Source organism: Mastigoproctus giganteus, chromosome 9 (genome assembly GCF_048544385.1).
Source record: "Mastigoproctus giganteus isolate SK-2022 chromosome 9, ASM4854438v1, whole genome shotgun sequence".
Taxonomy (NCBI): Eukaryota; Metazoa; Arthropoda; class Arachnida; order Uropygi; family Thelyphonidae; genus Mastigoproctus; species Mastigoproctus giganteus.
Window position 1 is genome coordinate 160,569,372 of NC_143583.1, and position 26,793 is coordinate 160,596,164.

The following is a 26,793-nucleotide window of genomic DNA, read 5'->3' on the forward strand; positions in this document are numbered from 1 at the left end:
TTCCTATCGTATTGCGTTCGGTTGGGGTGATTCTGCGTTCGACTGCCCTTTCTTGTAAACACAAAGGCGAATCGTGCATAAGCCAATTCGGTTCGTGTTATATTATAAGATATCATTACCGTATTTATAAATAGTGTATGATCGAATTCGTGTAGTGTAAACACGTATTATACGAGGACTGACTGTATACGGCTCGACCGACGCGATCCATTTCTCTCGTAAAAACAGTGTAATTTTCCGACAAACATTGAGCACGAATTCGAATGCACACATATAAATATGACAGTTGGAATACAAATTCTTGTATATGTGTGCAGCTCATGCGCAGTAAAGTTGAATTTGGTTCATCTTTCGCTCTCACTCTCCGCCGTCGCACCGTATATCGATAACATATGAAAAACGACCTTGAAGATAGTGGGCGGCAGTGTTGCCAAACGAAAAAATCAAGAACCGCGTAACTCCGAGTTCGCGTAAGTCGGGGTATTACTGTATTATAGTGTGGATCTGTTGACTTGTCATGACATTCATATAACACATAAAAGAAAGCATTTCTTGTTGTTTGTTTTGTGAACAGAAGAATTACATTGAAAAGAGTTACCTTCTAAATCATTTATAGTAATGTTCTTCTTAGAGTTAAAAAAAAAAAAAAAAAAAAAAAAACCCACCACGTACAAAAAAAAAAAAAAAAAAAAAAAGCAAGTTAAAGAAGACATATTCGGCTAGCTGAATATGAGTCTTCTTTAACAAATATGGAAAAATTGCAAGTTCCAAGCTATAAGCAAATGGATCTATGACTTTCAGGATGTAATAACCTTATTCAAGATCAGCCTTCTATTGAAAAGATACTAATCAATTAAAAATGTTATCTACATAATCTCCTAGTTCTTTTTCTAAAGTGTGTGCTAGCACGAAAGTGCAATACAAATTTTATTTACACTTAGCATTAGCAGAGCCATACAATGCAAGAAAGCAAAGTTATACAGCATCAGCCAAAAAAAAAAAAAAAAAAAAAAATCCCTCCCATTTCACCATTCATTCCAAAACCTATCCAGCTCAGCTTTAAATTTATTTAGGCTATCAACTTCCACAACAAAAGATGGAAGTCTGTTCCACCAATCAACTAACCGCTGGCTAAAGGCAAATTTCTGCACATCTATTCTACAACTGTCTTTCCTCAATTTGTATCTGTGCTCCCTCAGGTTCTTAATCTGAGCAATAGAAAGAGTCCCATCAGCATTCAGCATGCTCAACCCATTCGAGGCCTTATACACCTCAATCAGATCATCTTGCAGGTGCGTACTCTCCAGGCACTGCAAAAGGCAAGCCTTTCTTGGTAAGAGCACTCCTTTGTTCCCCTCACCAGTCTTGTTGCCCTTCTTTGTACTCATTCTAGAAACTGTACATCCTTCCTAAAATAAAGCCTCCAGACCTGTATATAAACATGACCATTGCCTTGTACAATGGGATAATCACCTCCTTGTTCCTGCTAGCACAATTCCTATATATCATAGACAAGACTCCATGACTTGCCCTGGAAGACTGTCTGAACTGTCCAGCAAACTTCATATTTGACTGCACAACTGCCCCCAGGTCTTTTCCACTTCCCTGAGTGTAGCACCACACAGTTCGTTCGTTTCTCTTGGGTTATTGTTCCTCATATGCAGTACTTTGCATTTGTCAATGTTAAACTTCAGTTGCCACTTTTCGGTCCATTTGCCCAACTTGTCTAGATCCAGTTGGAGTAGCATACTGTCGTTAACAACCCTGACAACCTTTGTATCACCCGTATGGACATTAATCCTGATATACCTTCATCAATATCATTGATGAATACATAAAACAACAATGGGCCCAGCACCGAACCCTGGGGAACTCCACTAACAACATTTGTCCATGAAAAGCAGTGTCTATTGATTATCGCTCTCTGCCGTCTCCCACTCAACCATCCCTTTATCCAATGTAACAACTTACCCTTAAATCCATACCTCTCCAATTTGTACAGCATTCTTCCATGTGCAACAGTATCAAAAGTTTTCCTGAAATCCAAGTATATGATATCAAAATTATTTTTGACATTCAGTTCCTCTGTGACCAAATCATAGCATCCAATCAAATTGTTCAGAGAAGACTTCCCCAAAACCATGCTGTGTCCAAGCCATAACCGAAATCCTGTCTAGATGATCCTGCAGTGCTTCTTTAACCAATGCCTCCATTAATTTCTCCAGAACACAAGTTAAACTAACAGGTCTATAGTGATTTGTTTTTGAGCCCCCTTTGTGAATTGGTGATACATTTACACGTCTCCAGTCCATAGGGATTTCTCCGAGTTCAAGAAAGCTCTCATAATTATGGCTAAGGGTTTGCTTACTTCCTTTGCTGTCTCATTTAATATAACTGGAATAGATTCCATCCACCCCAGGTACTTTCCTTATGTTTAACTTCTACAAGTTTTCCTCCACTTTGCTCTCAGTTATTACAAAACAAGTTAGCTCCCTGTTAGAGTTTGATAAACTTCTGGCATTCTCCTCCTTGAATAACTCTTTATTTCTCAGTCCATTTGCCCAACTTGTCTAGATCCAGTTGGAGTAGCATATCTTTACTGTCATTAACACTCCTGCCAACCTTTGTATCACCCACAAATCTGGACATTAATCCTGATATACCTTCATCAATATCATTGATGAATACACAAAACAAAACATAGATGCAAAATACTCATTCAGTTTATCAGTTACCTGAGCATGATCATCATGCTCAGGATAAACTGACCAGGTGAACCCATCTATTTTAAATGGTCCAATCTGATTCATCCCTTTCCTTCTAGAGTTTACATAAGTAAAGAACTTTTTGCTGTTTTTCTTTGCATCCTTTGCCAAAGATTTCTTGTAATCTGCCTTCGCCTGCCTAACCTCCTTTGTGACTTGATTACAGACAAGCACTGGTGCGAAAAATTTTAGGACCAGTCAGATTTTCACCTGTAGCTTTTCATAGGAGTGGCCTGGATATGGGAAAAGCATACCAATTTAATATAAAAAACTTTTATTTTAAAACTTATTTTAACACTTTTAAAAATACATTTTTGTCTTATATGCTTAAAATGATATTCCACAGGATATCTCTGTGTGCATTTATGTGCTTATGAAAATATATATTAGCTGTTGTGATAATTTTTATCCTGATTTAATGTTAATTTATATGAAAATAAATTGAAATAATAAGTGAAAAATTATGTATACTAATTCTTCTTATATCCACTGTAGTGCCAAGGTAATGAATACAGTAAGAAGTTCACAATTTAAAATTATTTATTGCGTTTATTTCAAACATTTCTATAGTATGAAGGACCTAGATGCACCAGTTAGTCGGTTACAAGTGATATGGGCTAGAACCATTATCAAGTTGTTTAGTTGTGTACTAGGTTGTACACAACTAATCATTATTTAGTATCATTATTTATTTGTGTACTAGGTTGTGTTGTATGGGTGTGTGTGTGTGGGTTGGGGGGGGATATTTAAAAAGCTGCATTTTACCGACAATCCAAAAAATGCTACTCAACTAAAGAGGCCGATCTCTAACAGAGATGTTCGTGACCAGTTCTCCAACTTTATAATACCATTACTTGTTTTGTCAACACTAAAAATGTTGTTCTGGTTATATGTCAATAAATTTTTTTTTTTTTTTTTGAAAACTCTCCTTATATTCCTTCATAATATTAGTGTTAATGGCTACACTTTTGGCATACACTTTCTTTGAAAGAGAAGCTACAATGAGTCTTAAATCTGTGGAATCATCCATCCATCCATCCATCAGAAGACTTGAAATCTTCAATATTCTTCCAATGCTTAAACAATTAAGCTTAAGGTTGTAAAAGATTTTTGTCTAAAATGTTTTTTACATAAATCATCAATAGCTATTCCAAATTGGATATTTCACCTTTCATGCTTTGTTTCTACCCAATGCAGCAGGTTTATCTAAGCTTACAATTTTTTTTGATCATTCAGAAAAATAAAATATACCTTAGGAATTCCGTACTCTTTAGTAATATCAATCTTAGAATGGGTGCTATTAACTACAGCTAGTAAAATTTTAATTTTGTTTGTGAATGGTAAAACTATCCATTTCATAGGTGCTATACTAGGTCTGTACATTCTGTGTAATGGAATGAATTCTAGCAGAAGTTAATTTCATTATACCAACATATGATTTTTCATGGTTAGTCTAGAGGCTGTCATTAGCTTCAATAAATTAGCATTCTTCCATTCTGAAATGCAAATACTGTTATAAAAATAGTATAAAAGAAGACAGAGTGGTGGAAATTTAACAGCATCTTTTTGTCTTTTGAGTTCATTATAATGAATGCAAAATAATAGCATTAGGTTTAGGGGAAAGCAATGAGGTCCTATCACATGGCCATTATAATTACCATAAAGAGCTTCGATGGTATAACTCCAATACTACATTTTTTTTTTTTCTAATAATAATAATAAAAAAACCTGATCTATATATTTTTAATTTGTGATAAAAGTTCAAGCTTTTTTAAGAATAAAGAGACCTGTAAAAATCAAATTACCTCACATGCTGGTGGTCCCGTACGATAACTGGGAACAATCTTGAATGTGACACTTCCACGAGCATCTCTCTGAAAGAAAAATAGTTACAAAGAATATTTTCTCTTCAGCTACATAAAACATCAATAATATTAATTCATTAATATGCAATCAAAATTTGTTGATGATGCAAATACTGGGAGGATAATAAACAATAGTAACCAAAAGTGTGCTGATTCAGCATAAATTATTTTGGTCTGAAAAGTTACATATTACATACAATATTAAGCCTATAGCATTATATATTTATTAGCAATAATCCCAAGTTCTCTTATTACTTGGGAAGCAATATATATTTAAGGACACTCAATAATGAAAAATATTTGAGAATTGCACAATCTGACAAGCTGCTTAACAGTATTCTACATGAGCACATGATGTTTTACTTTTACAGTCAAAGCTCTATATAACGACTCCATAGGGGAATGAGAAAAACTGTCGTTATATCGAAAGGATGTTATATTGATTGTTTATAAAATAAACAACAAAACAAGAAAGCTTGAACCTTTAATGTAATTATACTAATACAATATAATATAATGGTATTTATAATATGTACTACAGTATTACACAAGAAAATCATCATTGTAAATTTTGCATTGATTGTAGTGCAGTAAGATTACAATTAAAGTGGAAATTTCACAACATAGGCTGCATACCTATCAAGACCTAACAAGAGAATTGTTTCATATTTAAATCCAGCATGTTTGAAACAGTTGACAATCACTTTTTCATCAATTTCATCCCATGTGGATGTCAATTTTGCATTGAATTTTGCTTTCAAGACAGCACAATTTTGTTTAATAGCATTCTTCAGTAGTTTTTCTTTAAACAGGGATTACACCTTGACCAAGTATCTGAACTGAGTCATATTTGGTGGTATGTACTTGACAGTGATTGCACACAGGTCATTTACTTCTTATTTATACTCCGGCATCACACCAGGTCAGTAGAGTTTACAATAAATCATCAATACAAACGTTAATCATATTTAGCAGTCACAGGCTTGAACCCCTAGTCCACTCAAAGAGCACGTGCTAATGCACTCTCGTTCCTGACCACTTAGTTATCCACACACAGCAAAATTTTTCTATTCTTCTCACTCATCTTGTGATCTAAGTCTCCAATCTCTTCTTCGCAGATTTGTGATGTCATCCATGCCTTTGGTTTTGCTCAATACATATTCAATAATGTCTTCACATCTTTAAAGCATTGAGGCTCCTAGGATATCCCAATAATTAAAAGAGGGAGTTGTCTGTGCCAGACACGTTTGCTGCTAGGAGAACGGTAATCCATTGTTTGGCCTGTTTTCCGCCAGTACATTCTCTCTCTGGGGAGAGAGAGAGAGTCAAGTTGAAGAGATGCAAGAATGTCCAAACGTTCGCCTCCTAGCAGACAATGCTCTTATAAGACAAGTCTGCTCTCAAATTGGACTTTACAACCAGAGGCTTTGCAGCACCTGTTTTATTCTCAAGACCTCTCACCTTCAGACTTCTTCCTTAAATTTAAAAAAAAACAAAAAAAACCCATTATGGGGCCACAGATTTCAGACTGATGAGGAGGTAATTATTGACCTATAAGGCTGGTTTTCTGTTCAAAGTGAATAAGCTTACTGGCAGTAGCAGTAGTGGTGGCATGTGATGCAAGAAAGCAAGTGTATGAGCTTATGCAGCAACAGCCAAAAAAAATAAAAAATTTACAAAACAATTCCCTCTAAATGTTTGTCCAGTTCCTCCTTCAATTTATTTAAGCTATCAACTTCCACAACAACAAATGGAAGTTTGTTCCAGCAATTAACACCTGCTGGCTAAATGCAAATTTCCGCACATCTATTCTACAGCAGATGGGAAGAATGTGCAGCTCTAGAATTTAGCTATATGGAGAAGGCTTGAATTGCCAGCAAAGTTTCAAATCTTTAACTGAAATGTTTCTACGCAATCGGTTAGAAACAGTTCTTATTGCTACTGCTCATTATTCATCTTTGTTGGATTTCAGACCTTTACAATTCCATTTCAAGGTGTGCTGCATTTTTTTTTTTTGAACAGAAGGTCAGTCAGTTTGTTTTTTACAGGCAGTAAGTTCATGATGGCAGTTCCCTCCCTTTTATGGGAAAGATGTAACATCCAGTGTACAAGTCTTATTTTGCATAGATCTCTAAAATGGTCGGTTCTGGATACTTATGTCATCTGTGTACATACAGTTAAAAAGTTCCTAGAATTGCATGCTGATATTTAAATGGTTTGTGTTACAGCCATAGTGCAAACCATTTAAATAGCAGTGTGGTATTTAATGTTTCGTGGTATTAAGGTTTCATAGGGTGTTTACAATTACCTTGGTGCACATGCATGCCAAGTGGGAACTGGTTCGACCACTTCTCTCATGCCACAGCTGAATTTTGGAATGTTTTTCAAACAGCATCCTAACATAGAGTTCTTTAAAATTGGGAACGTGCTACAGAGATGCTGAAACATTACAGAAAGTTTATTGAGTTGATGCTTGAAGAGAACAGCAGTTTATGGGTGGTTTAATCAGTTTAAAAATGGACAGGAAACACTGGAATTGGACTCGAAGTGGATACCCTTTGACATCATGAAACAACCAAAGGATTATGCAAGTGAAGGGACTCATGCAAAATGATAGGCAAATGACTGTTGTTGAGAATGCTAGTGAAGTTCGACTGTCTGTAGGCTCAGTACACAATCCTGATTCAAGATTTAGGGATGCATTGCATGTGTGCAGTTGGTTCCATGCTTCCTGTCAGATGATCAAATGGACTGCAGAAAAGCCATTGCAGTTGGTTTGTTCGAAAAATCTATGCACGATCCAAGCTTCCTAATAAAAGTGGTCACTGGGGATGAGAGCTATAATCAGAAGACCAAGTGGAATCATCTGAGTGACAAAAAAAAAAATGTCCCTAAGGTTCAAGAAGTCTTGTGCAACAAAATCCAATGTCAAAGCCATGCTGATCATTTATTTTTTTTTGACAAGGAGGGCACAGAGCACCAAGCATCTGTGACTGGGGGGGGGGAAGCATCACTGCTGCTTACTAAGTTAGTTAGCTTAGTCAGCTCAGGTTTTGACATGTTTGCATGAAAATGTAAGGTGAAGACAACCTCAAAAATTGAAGGATGGCTGGCTGCTCCACCAGGACAATGCACCCAGTCACACAGCAATAGCAGTTTAGCAATTAGTGGCCACAGAAAAAAAAAAAAAAAAAATCAGTCATGCTATTCCTGGTTAATCCCTAAACTGAAAATGGGGCTTTGAGGGGTGTTTCATTAAAGTGGACGATGTAAAAGAAAATGCCAAAGCAGCCCTATGTGTACGAAAAAAAACCCCAAAGTTTTAAAGAACGTACCAAACATTGGGAAGCCTGATGGAACAAGTGTGTGTGTGTGTGTGTGTGTGTGTGCGCGCGCGCGCGCGCACGCAAGGGTTTTTTCTTTTATTTTTTACACTTGCTTCCTTGTATTCTTTCTTTCTACTACTACTCTTAACTCAGCTACTTGTAAGATAATGCTCCAATCTCCACACAGTAGGGCAGAAATCTGAATGGAAGAACCAACCTCTAAACTTTCCTAGCAATGGAGCATATCATGCTGCTGAATCCCATCATGCAGCTTCAAATCATAAAAGACTGAAAAGAGACATGCTTAAATGAGATCATGTACCATTTCTCACAATTAATTCCTTGTCAAATCAAACTATGTGTAAACTTTCTCCATTACTTATTCAGAAATATTTAGAAAATGCTGCTGATCTATCTAAAATACCTCAATTAAGAGATCTTGTAGACTTGTAGTGTGTATGCGGAGGGCATTATCAGGGCCATGTTATGTCAAAGAACTGGGTATATTTTTACCATGTGTATGCCATATCCAAAAATATCATTACTTCATACAGTATATCCCCCATCCACTTTTTCTTACTATGGAATACACCATGAATTGTCAGACTAATGGAGTAAGGTTATCTGCGAAAAGATCTAAACCTCCCAAACATTTCCCAGTTCATTTCACAAATATACGTGGTCTCAATTCTAATTTCAACGATGTCCATTTCCACTTGCAGTGGGCCAAACCCCATATACTTTTTCTGACAGAATCTCAGTTATCGGTTGATTCAACTACTGCACATCTCAGTTGCCCAAATTATTTGCTGTATGATTCCTTTCGCCTCAAAGGTGGTACTTGTGCATATGTCCGTTCCAATATTCCCTGTCAGAAACTTGGTAATTTGGAATCTCTTCTTTTCGATCTTCTCTGGCTTAAAACCTCTCTACCTCATTCTGTAAAATTCATCTGTTGTCTCTACCGTTCTCCCAACTCCACTAATCACTTGGAGCTCTTTAACTTCCTCTCTTTGCAACTTGACTTTCTCCAGTCCAACTTTCCTAACAGTGAGGTAATTTTACTTGGTGATTTTTATGTTCACAACTCTAGCTGGCTTCTGTTTTCTAGTCACACCGACCCATCTGGTCGAGATGCTGAGGCTTTTGCAATACTAATGACCTTGCATAGCTTGTTCATTTACCTACAAGAATACCGGACAATCCCAACCATACATCCAACACGCTTGATCTTTTTCTCACAAACAACCCATGACTCTTGACTCTGTGATTGACTCTTTGCCAATGGGGCCTTTATCTCATGGCTATTCCCAACCTTGTGTTTTTTGGCATTACAAGAATGCAAAATGGGATGACCTGCGAGATTTCTTTTCTTCTTTTCCTTGGTCGGATTGCTGTTTCAAAACTTCTGATGTCAAGATTTGCTCAGATTGTTTCAGTGAAATTATTCTTGTAGGAATGGAATCCTTTATTCCACACTCCACTTTAAAATTCTTCAGTTTCATTTTCTGCCTACACCAAAGCTCGAAACAATTGTAAAGCAGTTATTAATCAGGCCAAACTAGATTTTGAACAGGCTAAGAGTAGAAAACTTGCTTCTTGCCCTAATGGTAGCCAAGCATTCTGATCTCTTGCCAAAGCTATTGGCTGCAACTTCTGCCCATCTCTGCTCCCACCTCTGTCAAAACCAGATGGTTCTGTTGTCACATCGGCTAAGGATAAAGCTGACCTGCCAGCATCCCATTTTTCTTCCAACTCATGTATTATGATCTTGGTAAAACACCTCACAACATTCCCAGTGCACTCCATTCAATGCCTCCTGTGGTCTTCCGTCAAAAGGATGTCAGAAGGATTTTAATGAATCTCAAAGCTAAGAAAGCTCGAGGTCTTGATGGTATTTCTCCACTTGTTCTCAAAACCTGTGTTCCTGAACTTACTCCTGTTCTTTGCTGCCTTTTTTGACTTTCTTATTCCAAAGGTGCTTTTCCTTCTACTTTGAAATTTGCACATATTCAGCCAGTTCCTAAAAAAGGGTGACAAATCCCTCCCATCCATTTATCGCCCCATTGCAATTACTTCTACTCTTTCTAAAGTAATCGAAAAATCAATTAACCACCAACTCATAAACTATCTAGAAAGCCTCCATCGCATCAACGATCGCCAGTATGGATTCCGTCAGTGTCGATACACTGGTGATATTCTGGCTTATGTTACCCATTTATGGCCAAATTCAATGGAAAAGTTCACACAGTACTAAGGTAAGTACTAAGGTTCTAATTCCTCTCATGTTTGGGGTTTTCATAAAAAAAAAAAAAAAAAAAAAAAACATTGTGAAACAAAAGCATAGAGAAACACTGCTTAAATTTTCAGGACACACCTATGTCCTTTCACCCGTATGTGAAAAAAAAATTGACTGAAAAAGATGAACTTGTATCTATTCAAAACATCAAACTTGCCTTCAGTACACCGACCCTACTAATAACCGTAAAAGTGGGTTATATGTTGTGTTTATTTCTCTGTTTAACTGAATAAGCATAGAATAAGTGATACAAATTTGGCCACTCATAAACAATGTTGGGGGGAGAGATCTGCTCTAACTAGGCATCTAAGGATCATATACAAACAGACTGTAATGCTCACATATTGTGTGTATTATAAAGGTTCCCAATTCACCATACTCCAAAGATTCTGAGTTATGGAAATTAGAAATAAGAATAGGCTTATTTCTAAGAATAGAAATAGACATAAGAAAATCAGAAATTATAAGACTAAACAAAGTCAGATAGCAGACAGTGGGAAAACAACCTGACATTGCAAAATGTTGCTATGCAGTATGTATCCCCCCCCCCAAAAAACAAATATTTCAATACATAGAGAGATTATTATTATTATTAGCCACATGGTACAAGAAAGCCTGAGGCTGATGCTGCACCAGCCAAAAAAAAAAAAAAAAAAAAATTGAGAGAGAGAGAAGTAGAAAGGAACCACCAAGAAAGAGAAGAATGATGATATCCAGCTCAGGACCCTGGGTTTGCCAAGCCCATACTCACCAGATGTGAGCCCCCGGGGTTAATATGGCGCGGGGGGGGGGGGATTCCTTGAAATTTCCACTCACTAAGTGGGCTAGTCTCAAACCAACATGTCACAAGATGCAATTTTTTTCAACTGGGTCGAAGGAGTATGCACAAGCAGACTGAGAGTAAATGGGCCTGTTGTATTGGAATCCACTGCTTAGATATAAATACGTATATCAAGTAAAACTTTAATTACAAATGGTTTGCAGCTTTCGAGGCTAAACATGGCATGCTGATGAAGAAGCAAGTTTAGCCTTGAAAGCTGCAAACCATTTGTAATTAAAGTTTATTAAAGTTTTACTGGATGTACATATTTATATTTATACACAAGCAGACTGTAATTGTTGGGCAAACTGTAAAGGTTCCCAACCCAGCATACTAAAATGAGTGTGAGTAACACAAATTAGCAAAGAAAATTAAAAAAAAAATTCAAGATTAAACAAAGTTGTATACAAGGAAGGGGAAGAGAAAATACTATTCTTTGACAATCCAAAACAGTCTAACTCAGAAACACTAAACAACAGCAACAGAGGCAGAGATAACCATTTGACCAAAAATATCACTTGCTAAGTGTACAAGATCTCCATTAGCATAGCCTCAGCAGACTTCTCAACAGGGAATATCAGCAAGGCTGGTAATACCTTGAACAAAATCTCATCCACTTCTGTTCCAGAAGTCAAAAAGTACTAAAACAGAAAGAAGTGAATGTATTAATGGAAAAGAGCCTTATTAACTAAACACACCATAACCTACATTGTAGCTAGAGAGAATCTCAGCAATAATTTGTAAAAACTAGTTACCCATTATAATTCAGTAAGCATTTATTCGCTTTTACACTGTGGAGAGAAAAATAAGACAGATGACCCTGTTGTTTTGTCACAAGGTAATCTGGGTACTAACTTGTCCATTTTATGTGATCCAAATTAATAACACAATATATATATATATATATATGTATGGAGTGTTTATATGCATACAGTTTTGTTTTTTTATAACAAAGTGTTTCTCAGAACACTGCACCCTGGTTTAACTCACTTAATTTAGACCTTGCCTTATTAATGCACAATACAACTCTTCTTTTGCATCCAGAAAAACTGATTCAAATGAATCTCAGTGAGGTCTATAAACAACCAATGCATCATAACTCTTTCTTTTTATTAAATAATAATCTTGTGTGGTATACTTAGTATATTAAATGTTTTATTTAAATTTTTTTTATTGCTTTTCTTGAAACTACATTTTTTGTTCTAAAAATATATATTTTACTGTTACTTTAATTAATCACTCTCTATATAAGTCCATATGCATGTTCCCTGTCTGTCCTGTCATGTGCTTTGCTTGTTATTGTCTATAGTATGTTGAATGTTTCAACCTGTTTCCTAGCTGACTTTTAGCATTAGCATTAGTAGAGGCATTTGATGCAAGAAAGCAAGCTTATGCAGCATCAGCCAAAAAAAAAAAAATAAAGTAAAAAAATTAAATAAAAAATAACCACTTCCACTTCACCCCTCTGTTCGTTCAAAATACCTGTCCAGCTGAGCCTTAAACTTATTTAGGCTATCAACTTCCACGACAAAGGATGGAAGTCTGTTCCACCTACCAACCACCCGCTGGCTAAAGGCAAATTTCCCACACATCTATCCTACATCTGTCTTTCCTCAATTTGAACTTATGCCCTCTCAGGTGATTATTCTGAGCGAAAGGAAGAATCCCATCAGCATTGAGCATGCTCAAACCATTCAAGGCTTTGTACACCTCAATCAGATCACCCCGCTGGTGCCTAGTCTCCAGACACTGTAATTCGCAAAACTTAAGCCTTTCTTCGTAAGAGCACCCCTTTGTTCCATTCATAATCTTGCTGCTCTTCTCGGTACTCGTTCCAGCAGCTCTACATCCTTCTTGAAATGAGGCCTCCAGACCTGTATACAGTACTCTAGGTGTGGCCTGACCATTGCCTTATACAAGGGAATAATCACCTCCTTATTTCTGCTAGAAAAATTCCTATATATCACTCACAATACACCATGAGCTACTCTTGCAGCCCGTCTGCACTGTTCAGAGAACTTCATATCTGCCTGCACAACCACCCCCAGGTCCCTTTCATTCTCTACCACTGTCAGTAGTACCACAGAGTTGATACGTTGCTCTGGGGTTGCTGTTTCCCATATGTAGTACTTTTCATTTGTCAATGTTAAACTTCATTTGCCACCTCTCAGCCCATCTGCTCAACCTTTCCAGATCCTGTTGCAGCAGCATAGAGTCAGTAGTGTCCTTGACAACCCTGCCAACCTTCGTATCGTCTGCAAACTTGGACATCAAGCTTGATATACCATCATCAATATCATTTATAAATACAGAGAACAATAAAGGACCCAATACTGAACCCTGAGGGACTCCACTAATAACATTAGTCCATGATGAGCAGTGTCCATTGATTACCACTCTCTGTCTTCTCCCCCTCAACCACCCCTTTATCCACAGCAGCAATTTGCCTCCAATGCCACACTGCTCCAATTTGTCCAGCAGTCTTCCATGTGCAACAGTATCAAAAGCCTTTCTAAGATCCAAGTATATAATATCAAAGTTATTCCCCGCATCCAGTTCTTTTGTGACTGCATCATAGTATCCAATCAAATTGGTCAGGCAAGACTTCCCCTTAACAAAACCATGCTGTGTCCGAGCTATAACTGAAGTCTTGTCTAGATGATCCTGCAGTGCTTCTTTAACCAGTGCCTCCATTAATTTTCCTGGAACAGAAGTTAAACTCACAGGTCTATAATTACTTGTCAGCCTTTGATCCTCCTTTGAGAATTGGGGTCACATTTGCACATCTCCAGTCCATGGGTACCTCCCCTGAGCCCAAGGAAGCTCTCATAATTATAGCTAAGGGTTTGCTTACTTCCTTTGCTGCCTCCTTTAATATAACTGGATAGATCCCATCCACCCCAGGTGCCTGTCTTGTGTTTATCTTCAACAATTTCTCCTCCACTTTACTCTCAGTTATTACAAGATTCTCTAGCTTACTGCTAGAGTTGAATACACCTCTGGCATTCCCCTCGCTGAATAACTCCTCATGTGTGAATGTCGATGCAAAATATTCATTTAGTTTGTTAGCTACCTGAGCAGGGTCATCAACAGTTCACCCATCGATATCAAGTTGATCAATCTGATTCATCCCCTTCCTTCTAGAGTTTACATAAGTAAAGAACTCTTTGCTGTTTTTCTTCGCATCCCTTGCCAAGGATCTCTCGTAATCTGCCTTCGCCTGCCTAACCTCCTTTGTAACTTGGTTACAGATCAACTTGTATCAATCATAGGCTTCTGTGTCACGTGTTAATTTGTATGTATCCCATGCATTTTTCTTCTCTGCCATATGCCTCATTAGTTCATCTGACATCCATTTAGGCCTAAACCTTGAACAATATTTCTTAGTTGGCATGTAAAGCCTAGTAGCTTGCAAGATAAGTTCTTTGAATGCTTCCCATTTTGAATTTGCTGTTGGTAACATCATCAGTTGATCCCACTGTATAGAATTTAAATACTGTCTCAGTCCATCGTAGTCACCTTTACGAAAGCAATACCCCTTCCCTTTACCCCTAATGGTAGTTACCTCTTTGAGTAACTCCCACTTCAGAACACTGTGATCACTGCCACCTAGTGGTTCATTTATCTGCAGATTCCTAATGAATGAAGAATCACTACTGATAATCAAATCAAGAGTATTACTCCCTCCAGTTGCCTCCCGAACATGCTGATGTAGAAAACAATCATCCAATAAATCCACAAAAGCCTTGCTAGTGTGTGAGTGACCAGCCCCCAAATTCCAGTCAATATCTGGGAAATTAAAATCTCCCATTATAAGACTCTCTAATTTACTGGCCCACTCTATTTCTCTGTACAGTTTCTTATTATACTCATCAGAGTCATTAGGCCTATAGCACACTCCTACTCTCAATTTTGATCTCCCAATGCTTATGTCACACCAAACTGACTCGACACTGCACTGTCCAGCGATGTCCACTGGCTTCACTTCCTTGGATTTTATGTGTTTCTTAACTAATAGCATAACCCCCTCCTCCCTTCCTATCCTGTCTATCCTTTCTGTAGATATTGTACTCCCCAAATTCCAGTTCTGCATTCCTTATATCTGTGTGACACCACGTCTCTGAAATCCCAACAATATCTTCCTTTGATGTTTTGAGCAATAACTCAAATTCATCAAATTTATTTACTAAACTCCTAGCATTGGTGTACATGCACCTGCTCTTCCTCTTAGCCACCCTAACACAACCCATGTGTTTACTTGTACTCCCATGATTCCCAGCAGTCTCTGTAATATCCTGCATCTTATTTTCCAGGCTGCTGCTCATTCCAATAGAAGCAGTGCAAGAATCACTTTCTCCTCTGCCAGTGGCTACTGTTAATCTATTAGTCCTTGTATCCCCCCCCCAATCTAGCAGTTTTCCGACCCACCTAACACTGCCTCGATAGCATCAGCAAACATTCTTGCACCCTTTCTATTTAAGTGTATCCCATCCCTGTAGAAGCAGTCTCTCCTTTGTACTGACATAACTCACTATTCTGTGTTTCTAACTAGTAGACAAACAAACTTACATTATAATTATTATTGTATTCATCATGCTCCCTCTCCATGATTATAAACTGTCCTCTCCTTCACATATTAGGCAACATGACTATGGCTACAATAAACTAATCTCAATGGTATTTAATGTTCTTTTGTTGAAAAGTTAAAAAAATAAAATAAAATAAAATTTAAAAAAATTAAAGAAAACAACCATCAATTTTAAAGCAAAGAAAATGAATCAATTCCTTACTAGCATTTGCTGTAGGACTTCAACTGTCTGATTTGCAACATTCACTCCATTTATTTCTCGAATTTCATCACCCACATGAAGTGTTGCTAGAGAATGAAAAATTACTGGTAAGATTTAAAAACCACCTTTTTGTAAGATATATAGTTCAACATTTTACTAAAATAAGTTATTAAAATAAAAACGAGCTTAAGAAAATTTGAGTCAAGACAAAGTTTTAGAATACTAATAACTAGGCATAACTTTTAAGCTAAGCTAAAAGAAAGCAAAATTTTCATTAGGAAAAAGAAAAATATTTCCAATTAATGCCATATTAAATAATTAATAACCCATAAATATTATAAAGATGTGGGAAGGGCATTATTATCATTAAAATTGCTGCTGCTATAGTACAGAATTAAGCTCACTGATTGTAAAGATGTATCATTTGATTAGGAATATACTGAAGTATATTCGGTGAAATAAAACATTTAATTTGCATATTAAACATCCATGCAAGATATGAACTAAACAATTAAATTGCTCAGGTTATGGAATTCACTGAAAAATTCTCTGAATTGTGAAACATACATATTAAACATACATATAACATACATATAATGTACTTATTTATACATGATTAATATATTAATCATGTATAAATAAGTACAATAAGACTTCGATGCATAATGGGAATTATATTCCTGAACATGTCAGTGAATTAATGGAGAAATTAATAAGCTAAGAAATTAATAAGGCAGAGGGGGTTAGGTTCTCTAAATATTTTCTTCAAGGTATTTTTATATAAAATATATTTTGGTATTTTATACATTAGCTGGCCACTGCTTATACTAGGTGTATAGTGAGTAGAAATCTAGGGGTTATCTGAATGCAGGTGTGTGGTATATTGTTTGTTTGTTTGGGAATTTTTTAGGCACATCAGCATCTATGGCCATAGTGTGCCACTGTGCAGTATAAAAATATACTTAAATACTTAATGCATTTAAAAACTCCATTGACAATGAAAGTTGGGCATAGGCAGCTTAACTTAAAGTGCAGTGTGAGTTTAAAGCATGATTTGGTTGGTCAAGAAAGATCAATTTTGCGGTTGATAAATAAGTTTGAAACAGTTTAGTTCTGTGATAGATAATAAGTGCATTATTAGCATAAATAAGTCCATAAATGCTGAAAATACTGCATTATTCACAGCCCAAGGATACAGGTCAAACAACTGGTTTAAAAAAACAAAAACACATCTACCTAAGCACTGTTTGATGAGTTAAACCTGTTTTCTTACTGGTTTACGCAAAATACTGAACTAAAGTTGACAAAGAAATGTGATCCCTCTTATGATTCTTTAGATCAATCCAGTAGACTCTTGATTTTCTGGGATAGATGGTAAAAAACAAATCCCGGATAACTGATTTCCCGGTTAATCCAAAAATATGAAAGTCCCTGACACACGAAAGAGATACGTTCCAGGACTTCTTACTTTGTAGAGTTTTACGTAACTCGGGAATGACTAATAACATATTGCTCCAATATTATTATTGACAAATCTGAATTCTGCGTGATACTTGTTAATGTTTGGCCATTTTGATACATCCTTATTATAATGATTCCTTAGAGATTTAACAGATGCACCATTTCAAACTTTTGAATAATTTCAAGTTTTTGTTTAACTGAAAACAACTCTTTTGCATTTGTCCATCATTTTTGTGATTTCTAAACAAAAAAACAAAAAAAAAAAAAAATTTTTTTTTATTATAAAAAAAATTCCGACATCCCTGACAAATAATGAAACAAAATGTCTTTTTGTGCTGCAACGGAACACAACAATCAACGCGACGCACTAAAACAAACTAAACATTTCTTCTTCCTTTTTTTTTTTTTTTTTTTTTTGAGCAGTGGGTGTGAAGACAGCAGGGTTGCAAGATAATAGGTACATTAATCTCCCAATGACGACTTATAATGCTGCTTGTCACTTATTTACAACTTGCAAAATATCTGTTTATACCATCATATTCTAGTTATTACTTGAATTTTATGATTTCTGGTTGATTATTATTATTATTTTTTAATTTGGAGTCTTTAAGTGTCCTGGTTAATCGAGAATCTGCTGTATTCGGAAAATAATGCAACAGTAATTCACCACATTTGGTTCACTGAAGAAGCACACTTCCACCTTAGCAGTAATGTCAATTAACAAAATATATGCGTAGCCTGAAAAATTCATGGTGTGATGCACAATTTTATCTGGAATTACTGAAAAGGGTTTCTTTTTTTAAAGTCTATACTGCACTAAAATCATATTTCACTAACAAAATACAGCCAGCTTACCAGTATAGTATTCTTTTAAACATCAGCTTAACTAAAATTTTTCTGTCTGTTTGGATTGTCTTTAGATATCAACTAGGGCTCACAATACCGGTCAACATCTAAATACCAGTATTTCAGTATTTTTAATTCATGAAACTGGGATACCGGTATTAATACCATCAATAAATTTTGATGTATTTCGATATTAATACTATTAATAAATTTTGATGACAATTAGGTGCAATAAAGTAAGGAAAAAACAAGTAAATTATTCGAATTCACATTTTAAATCACACTTTTATTATAATAATAAATATTCTAGCAAAAATTATTAAACATACAGTTATTCTAAAAAAAAAAAAAAAAAAAAAAGCATCCACACTACCTGTCCGAATAAAGTGAGCTCTTAAGAAACTCAATAGTGTTATCATTTAAACTGGAATCTAATCTTGGTACATATTTAATTAGCGGCAGAAAACGTCCTTTTAGATTCTGTGCTGGTTGGTGCTTTGTACCGAGATAGTTGTAGACGAGTTGCAGTTTACCCCCCCCCCTCCCATTCCCTCATCTTCAAAAAAATTTATTTCCTTTTTATCAAAAATAAAAAATATTTACTTTTTGACTTTTTATGGCACTATATCCATATTAACGAAAGAAAGGGATTGACAGTTAAGGTGAGGAATTAAAATCTAAGTTGTGAGGGGGGTATTTATTTATTTATTAATTTTTATTTCTTTTATCACATTCTCCCCTGCCCACCTTCAAGGTGGGCAGGGGAGAATGTGATGAGCATGTGATGATGGGAGAATGTGATGATGTCAATACAAGAGATCTCACTTTTGCATCAGGCAACATGAGAGCAATTCCAAGACAAAATGTGTTGGATGCACAGGATGTAGTTATTGTAAGTGATTCTATTGTCACAGAAATATATTGTGCAAAAAGTGGAACAGGACTAGGGTATATCTACCAAGGGAAAAAGTAAATGAGGTTGTACATGTGGGCCCTAATGATATTAGCAATAAGAGATCTGGGAACTGACTTAAGAAGTAAACAGGCAATAGCTGGAAAAAGCCATAAGTTAGGATTAAATTTGAAATTGTTTGCAGCCCTGAAAAGACATGATAAGACTTGCACATTGAGAACCTTGTCAATCAGTTCAGCCCTGAAGAGACTGTTTTATATGTAGGATATGCTTAAAGAGAAGGGGTGCAAGAATATTTGCTGATGCAATCAAGGCAAGATTAGATGTGTCAGAAAACTGGTAGCTTGGGGGAAACACACAGACTAATAGATTAATGAGAGCTGCAGGCAGAAGTGTAAGTGATTCTTGCACTGCTTCTACTCGAATATGCAGGAGCTTGGGAGGCAAAATGTTGAGAATTTCAAGTTCTGCAGTGGGTCATCATGAAACAAGTAAATACATGGGCTGTGTTAGGGTACCTAAGAGTAAGAACAGGTTCATGTATACTTGAATGTGCACTAATGCCAGGAGTATAGTAAATAAATTTGATGAATCTGAAGTACTGATTAAGTCATCAAATGCAAACATTGTGGGGATATTAGACATGGTGTCACTCAAACATAAGGCCTGCAGAATTTGAATATTGAGTGCAATGTGTACAGAAAGACAGGAGGGGGGTATGCTCTGAGTTAAGAAGCATATTAAATCTAAAGTTAGAGAGGCAACAAGAGGAAGCAATACTCTTGATCTGACTATCAGCAGTAATTCCTTATCCATTCAAAATCTGCAGTAAAAGACCCTCTGGATGGCACTGTTCACACTACTGATGTGGGATTTACTTAAAGATATAATTACTGTCAAGGGTAAAGGGAAAAGCTTTTGCTTTCATAAAGTTGACTACAGTGGTTTGAGACAGTTTTTAAATTCTACACTGTGGGACCATCTGATGATTTTACTAACAGCAATTAAATCTCTGCTGGGCCTCTACAATTATTCCTCTGAATGGAAAGCATTCAGGGAAGTAATTGTAGAACCTATCAGGATTTTCATACCAATTAAGACAAATCATTCCAGGCTTAGACATAAATGGATGTCAGATTAACTGATGAGACAGACTGAGGCATAAAAGAAAAATGCATGGATTGAATAGAAATCCATTATAGGTTTACAGACCATAAAAATGTCTTTCTTTAGGCGTGGTCTCCATACTTGAACACAGTATTCCAAGTGTGGTTTAACATAAACTTATATAATGGGATTATCACATCCCTATCTCTACTTGCAAAATTTCGATAGATCATCGATAGGACACCATGGGCCTTCCTTGCAACCTGTTTACAATGCTCAGAGAATTTCATGTCTGACCGTATCGTAACACCCAAGTCCCTTTCCTCCAGTACTGGGTTTAGTTGAACAAGTTTTTTTGGGATTACTGTTTCCCAGGTGTAATACCTTACACTTTGTTGGATTAAAGCATAGCTGCCTTTTTTCTGACCATTTTTGAAGTCTATCTAGGTCTCTCTGAAGAAGCTCAGCTTGACAGTGATCATTAACTACTCAACCAATTTTAACATCATCTGCAAATTTAGACATCACGCCCTCTATCCCTTCATCAATGTCATTTATGAAAATTAAAAACAACAGTGGTCCTAATACTGATCCTTGGGGAACCCCACTTCTTACATCAACCCAATCTGAGGAATAGCCATTTATCACAACCCTCTGCCTCCTGCCCTGAAGCCATCCTTCTATCCATGTAAGGATTTTCGCAGTGATTCCAACCTGTTCCAGCTTATAAAGCAACCGCTCATGTGGGACTGAGTCAAAAGCTTTGCTGAAATATAAATAAACAATGTCGAAATTATTCCCTAAATCCAGCTTGTGAGTGACCCTTTCGAAATAGCGAACCAGATTTGTTAAACATGATTTTCCCTTTACAAAACCATGCTGAGTATCCTTGAGAATTTCAATTCGATCCAAATGATGCTGAATTCCATCCTTGATCATTGCCTCCATGATTTTCCCTACTACTGAAGTCAGACTGACAGGTCGATAATTTCCAACTTCACTTTTAGAGCCACTCTTATGTATGGGAGATACATTTGCACTTTTCCAATCCAAGGGAATCTTCCCAGAGTCTAGCGATGTTGCATAATTAGCCTCAATGGTTCAATGCACTCACTTGCCGCCTCCCTTAAGATTATAGGGTATATTCCATCAACTCCAGGAGCCTTACTGGTCTGTAGGCTCGAAAGTTTTTTCATTAAATAATCTTGCAAAATTTCAATATCATTAATTACATATTTTTTAACTTCACTCCCACAATTTCTCATTGCCACAAAAGGCTTTTCATTTGTAAATATCGATGCAAAATAACTGTTGAGTTCATCTGCAACGGCAGCTGGTGTATTTATTACTATCCCCTTTCCCTTACGTAAAGGTCCGATCTGATTTGTCCTGCTCTTCTTGGCATTTACATATGTGAAGAATTCTTTATCCCCCCTCTTTGCTCTGTTTGCTAGTGATTTCTCATAAACTGCCTTTGCCAGTCGAACCTTTTCTGTGGCTCTATTACACATCAACTTGCAGCTGTTATAGGCTTCAGTACTTTTTATTGCTCTGTAACCTTTCCATGCCACCTTTTTCTGCTTAAGTAATGTGGCAACTTCACTATTCATCCAACTGGGAACCCTTCTCGTGGAGTATTTTTTTAATGGTATATACGCATTCAAGGCATCTGTGATTAATGTTTTAAAAGCGTACCACAGTTCAATTGTATTCATTCTCTGCACGATATCTACCCAGTTAATAGAGGCCATGTAGTACCTTAAGGCATCGTAATTTCCTTTTCTGAAATTAAAACCCATTCCTTTGCCTTTTACTTCTGCTACCTCTCTCTCGTCATCATCCACCATAGAACTCCGTGATCATTTCCTACTAATGGTTCCTCTACTGTCAGCCCTGTTATGTCATCAGATTCATGTGTGAGATGAGGTCTAGGATATTCTTTTCTCTAGTATTTTCCCTGACATGCTGATACAAATAACAGTCATCTAGTTGATTTAAAAATTTTGTTCCCCATGTCGAGTTTCCTTCCCATTTACTCCAATTAATTAGAGGCAAATTGAAATCACCCATAATAAGGCATTGACGCTTACTTGCCCATTTCCATTTGCATGTAGAGGCTTTTGTCATAATCGTCACAATCACCTGGTCTGTAGATTACTCCTACTCGCATTATACCTTTGTTTCCAACTATCTCACACCATGCAGATTCTATACTATCATGTGAAATGTCTGAATCCGGGAAAGCTATCATCGCACTCAGGCTGCTTCTGATAAGAAGCATTACCTCACCACCCCTTCTATCTACTCTATCCTTCCTAAATACATTATACAAGCTGTACTGGAACTCATCATCCCCAATTTCCAGGTGGCACCACGTCTCTGTAAGCCCTATTATGTCCGCATTACTTGTTTCAACCAGCAGTTATTAGTTATTAACCAGCAGGTATTGTTATTAGTGAAGTCTCCCAGGGTTCAGTGCTGGGCCCCTCGTTGTTTTCTGTATTTATTAATGTTACTGAAGGTATATAAGGCTTAATGTCTAAGTGGTCAGATCATTGGTGGGGTGGTTAATGAGAGTAATTAGGGTAAGATACTGCAACAATATCTAAAAAAATTAGACAGATGGGCTTGATTAAATAAATGGCAGTTGAAGTTTAACCTTTACAAATGCTTGTTTGTTTGTTTCAGGTGCATCTTGACAAATGCAAGGTTACTGCATATGTTTGTTTGTTTGTTATTTGGTTTTTAGGAGCATTAGCAACTAAGGCCATATTGCTCCGGGATATGCGGTGGTCGTTTCCTGACCTTTCCGCATCCTCTGTATTTGGTGGTGACGGGCTCGAACCCCGGTCAAATCAAGAAGCGTGTGCTACGCACTGCTGCTCCTTCCCACCTGGCTACAGAGGCGCCAACTGCATATGTGTAACAGTAATCCCAGTGTAATGTAAAAACTGTGTGTTGCTGCACCAATGGTAGTGAGAGAGAAAAGAACTTAGTGTAATTGTGTGGTCAGATATGGAGTTCTCTGAGTAGAGGAGACAGGCTGCCAGGAAAACTCATGGGATTTTGTAAATTATATACCTTTGCTAGTAAGGATAAGGAGGTGGTTATCTCATTTTACGACATTGGTTTGGCTGCACCTTGAGTGATGCATACAGGTCTGGAGGTCTCATTTTAGGAAGGATGTAGATCTGCTGGATCAAGTGTAGAGAAGGATGGGATTGGTGGTGGTAATAAAAGGGTGGTCTTACCTTTCTGAAAAATGCAGTGTCTAGAGATGAGACACTGCAAAGTGAACTGATTGATGCATTTAAGGCTTTGAATGGATTGAGCAAACTCACTGCTGAGGGGATTCTTCATCTTGCTCAGACTACACACGAGGTCAGAAACAAATTCATACTGAGGAGGATTGTTGCAGGATAGATGTCCAGGAGGTGGTTGATCATTGGAATAAATGATCTGTCACTGTGGAAGTGGGTAGTTTGAATAAATTTAAGGAAGAATTAGACAAATTATTGGAGGGGATAGACAGAATTTTTTTTTTGGCTGATGCTTTACTACTAATAATAATAGTTTAATTCTTTTTTAAATTTTATAGTTTTACAATTATATTAAAATTTTCATCATAATTTGAATGTTATTAATTATAATGAGAAATTTAATTATATCAAATAATTTTATAATTATATTAAATTTTATAGATGATATGTTCCAACAATGAATTATGCACTAGCTGAAAGCAAATTTTTGCACGTCTATCCAGCAGACCTCCTTTTCAGTTAGTTCAGGTCCCATTGAGTACATTGTCTGAGTTAGAATATTATCATCACTAAATTTACTTAACACAGGGTTTCCCAAAATGTGATACATGCCCCCAAGGATATGTGAATGGGGTTTTAAAGGGTACACAACAGAAATTTTTAATTAACTTTATTATAGTATTTTAGTTGCAGAAAACAATAATGAAATTTAGTACAGTGGATTCAGTTTATAGGAATAACTGTTTAATTGAATCAACCACTTTACTGAATCAAAACTTTAAAACCTGAACCTTTTATACGCTGAGGTGCATAAAACTCTTTTCTTATTAGAATCACAATTTCAGTTTACTGAAACATAAGAGATGATAGAGCTATATAATCTATGATTTTTTGGGTTTTCTTTCCTTTTCCCTCCCCCATTAGATAATTTAACTGGACAGTATACGTGTATTACCGTATGCATGTTGCTTACACGTAGTGCCCTAATGTTTTACCAAACATCTGTGGGAAGTAATCACTTAGCATTAGTAGAGGCATAAGATGCAAGAAAGCAAGCTTATATAGCATCATTAAAAAAAAAAAAAAAAACCTTCCCATTTCACCCATCCATCCACTCCAAATGTTTGTCTAGTTATGCCTTGAACTTATTTAAGTTGCTGACCTCCACTACAACAGATAGAAGTTGATTCCAACTATCAACCACCCACTGGCTAAAGGTGAATTTCTGCACATCTATTCTATAATTGTCTTTCCTCAATTCGAATTTATGTCCTCTCAGGTGAGTAATCTAAGCAAGAGGAAGAATCCCATTACTACTGAGTTTGCTCAATCCATTCAAGGCGTTATATGTCTCAATTAGATTACCTTGCAGGTGCCTAGTCTCCAGAAGCTGCAATTGACAGAACTTAAGCTTTTCTTAGTAACACCAAACCTCTGTTCTGCTCATCAATCTCATTGCCCTTCTCTGTACTTGTTCCAGCAGTCCTACATATTTCCTAAAACGAGGCCTCCAGACCTGTATACAGTACTCAAGATGTGGCCTGACCATCGCTTAATACAAGTGGACAATCAACCCCTTATCCCTACTAGCAAAATTCTTGTATATCCTTGACAAGACACCATGAGCTACTCTTGCAGCCTTTTTTGCACTGCTCAGAAAACTTCATATCTGACTGCACAATTACCCTTGGGTCCTTTTCATTCTCCACTACCCGGAGTGTAGTATCATGCAGTTGATACATTGATCTGGGGTTACTGCTACCCATATGGAGTACTTTACATTTGTCAAAACAATTGATAATTATTGCTTGATAACTGAATCAAGTGACAAACAACAAGTGGGTTAGCTGGATGAATGCTAACCAGTACACACATAGCACATTGCTGCACTTGATTGTATCCAGTGGCAGTGTATTTCAGAACTTCATAGCAAGTTAGTTTTTGTAATAATTTTTTTTCCCTTTTTTAATTTAATATAATAAACTGTAGTTAATATATAGTCTGAATCCATGTAGTCATGCAGGTTAGGTTATTTTTGTATTTAGTTAAGTATTCAAAAAGCTACAGCTCAATATTCAGATAGCCCTTGTTATCAATATTTTGGCAGAGCCGACCGGGCTAGCCAGGTGGGTAGAGTGCCTGCCTGGCAACCCAAAGGTCGCGGGTTCGATTCCCGCCTCGGGCTTGGATCAAAGTACTGCAAAAACCTTGGGAGGTGCACTATGGCCACAGAAGCCGATGCGCCAACAACTACCAAACAAAAAAAAAAAAAAAAAAAAAAAAAATCAATATTTTGGCAGGAACTTCATAACTTTCATTCGGTAACTTAAATTTAGTAATATACTGTAAATTTAAATTTTGTAATCTTTCTAAAGTTCATATTTTAATAATGGTTGCTACAAGATCCACTTTCAATACAAAGTCCAAGGACATCATGACTCCGACAGAAATACCTGCGGGCATTTCTGGGGTGAGTCCCGAGTTTATCGTTTGTATTGCCTGTGGAATGTATTCTAAGGTTGGTCTAGTGGATAAACCTAGTTCAACTGATTATTTTTTGCACCCGATGCAAGGAGAATACTGATCTCAAATTAGAACTTGGTGCTTCATGAGAAGAATTTGAGTCATTGAAGAAATGAGTGTGGTCCTAGAAACAAATGTAATTGGGAGCTCATCAGGGACTCAAGTATCTCATGACCTGTCACGTGATGAGCAGCCAATTCGGGTTGCAGATAAGAATAGTCAAGTGCATACTGCACTAGTTGAAAGTGATCTAGTTTTATTGGGACACTATTGCCAGGGATATGGGAAATATTTTTTTGTAATAAAGATAGGTGGACCAGAACCAGGATGTGTTTGCCAGGAGTAACAACTAATGATATTACCAACAGATTTTCAGATTTTAAGGGGCGTAAAGAGAGCACTATTATTCATGTGAGGATTAGTAAAATTAAATGAACATGACTTGACCATTTGTTGGATAAATATAGGAACATGCTTAAGCAATACTGTGAGTTAGGTCTAAATGTGTTTCTCCTACCCAGACACGATAGGAGATCATATGCTAAATGCCTTGTGGATTAACTCAAAACTTGAGGGAATTTGCAAGACTCTGGGGGAGGATGGGAAGTTCATCATTGTGACCCACACTTGTAGGCAGGGTGCCTCGATAGCCAGGTGGGAAGGAGCAGCAGTGCGTAGCACACGCTTCTTGATTAGACCAGGGTTCAAGCCTGTCACCACCAAATACGGAGGATGTGGAAAGGTCAGGGAATGACCACCGCATATTCCTGGAGCAATACAGCCTTAGTTGTTAATGCTCCTAAAAACCAAATAACAAC

General features: G+C 36.8%; 1 protein-coding gene across 1 annotated transcript in view; it reads right to left on the reverse strand.

Moving 5' to 3' along the window:
- LOC150080848 (peripheral plasma membrane protein CASK-like) overlaps window positions 1–26,793 on the reverse strand; it is a 669,094-nt gene that overhangs the window by 195,584 nt on the left and 446,717 nt on the right. The window contains exons 15-16 of the mRNA XM_090381386.1: window positions 15,866–15,951; window positions 4,571–4,639 (exon numbers count right to left, since the gene is read on the reverse strand). Coding sequence (XP_090237512.1) covers window positions 4,571–4,639; window positions 15,866–15,951 — 155 coding nt within the window. The remainder of the gene's footprint in view (window positions 1–4,570; window positions 4,640–15,865; window positions 15,952–26,793) is intronic.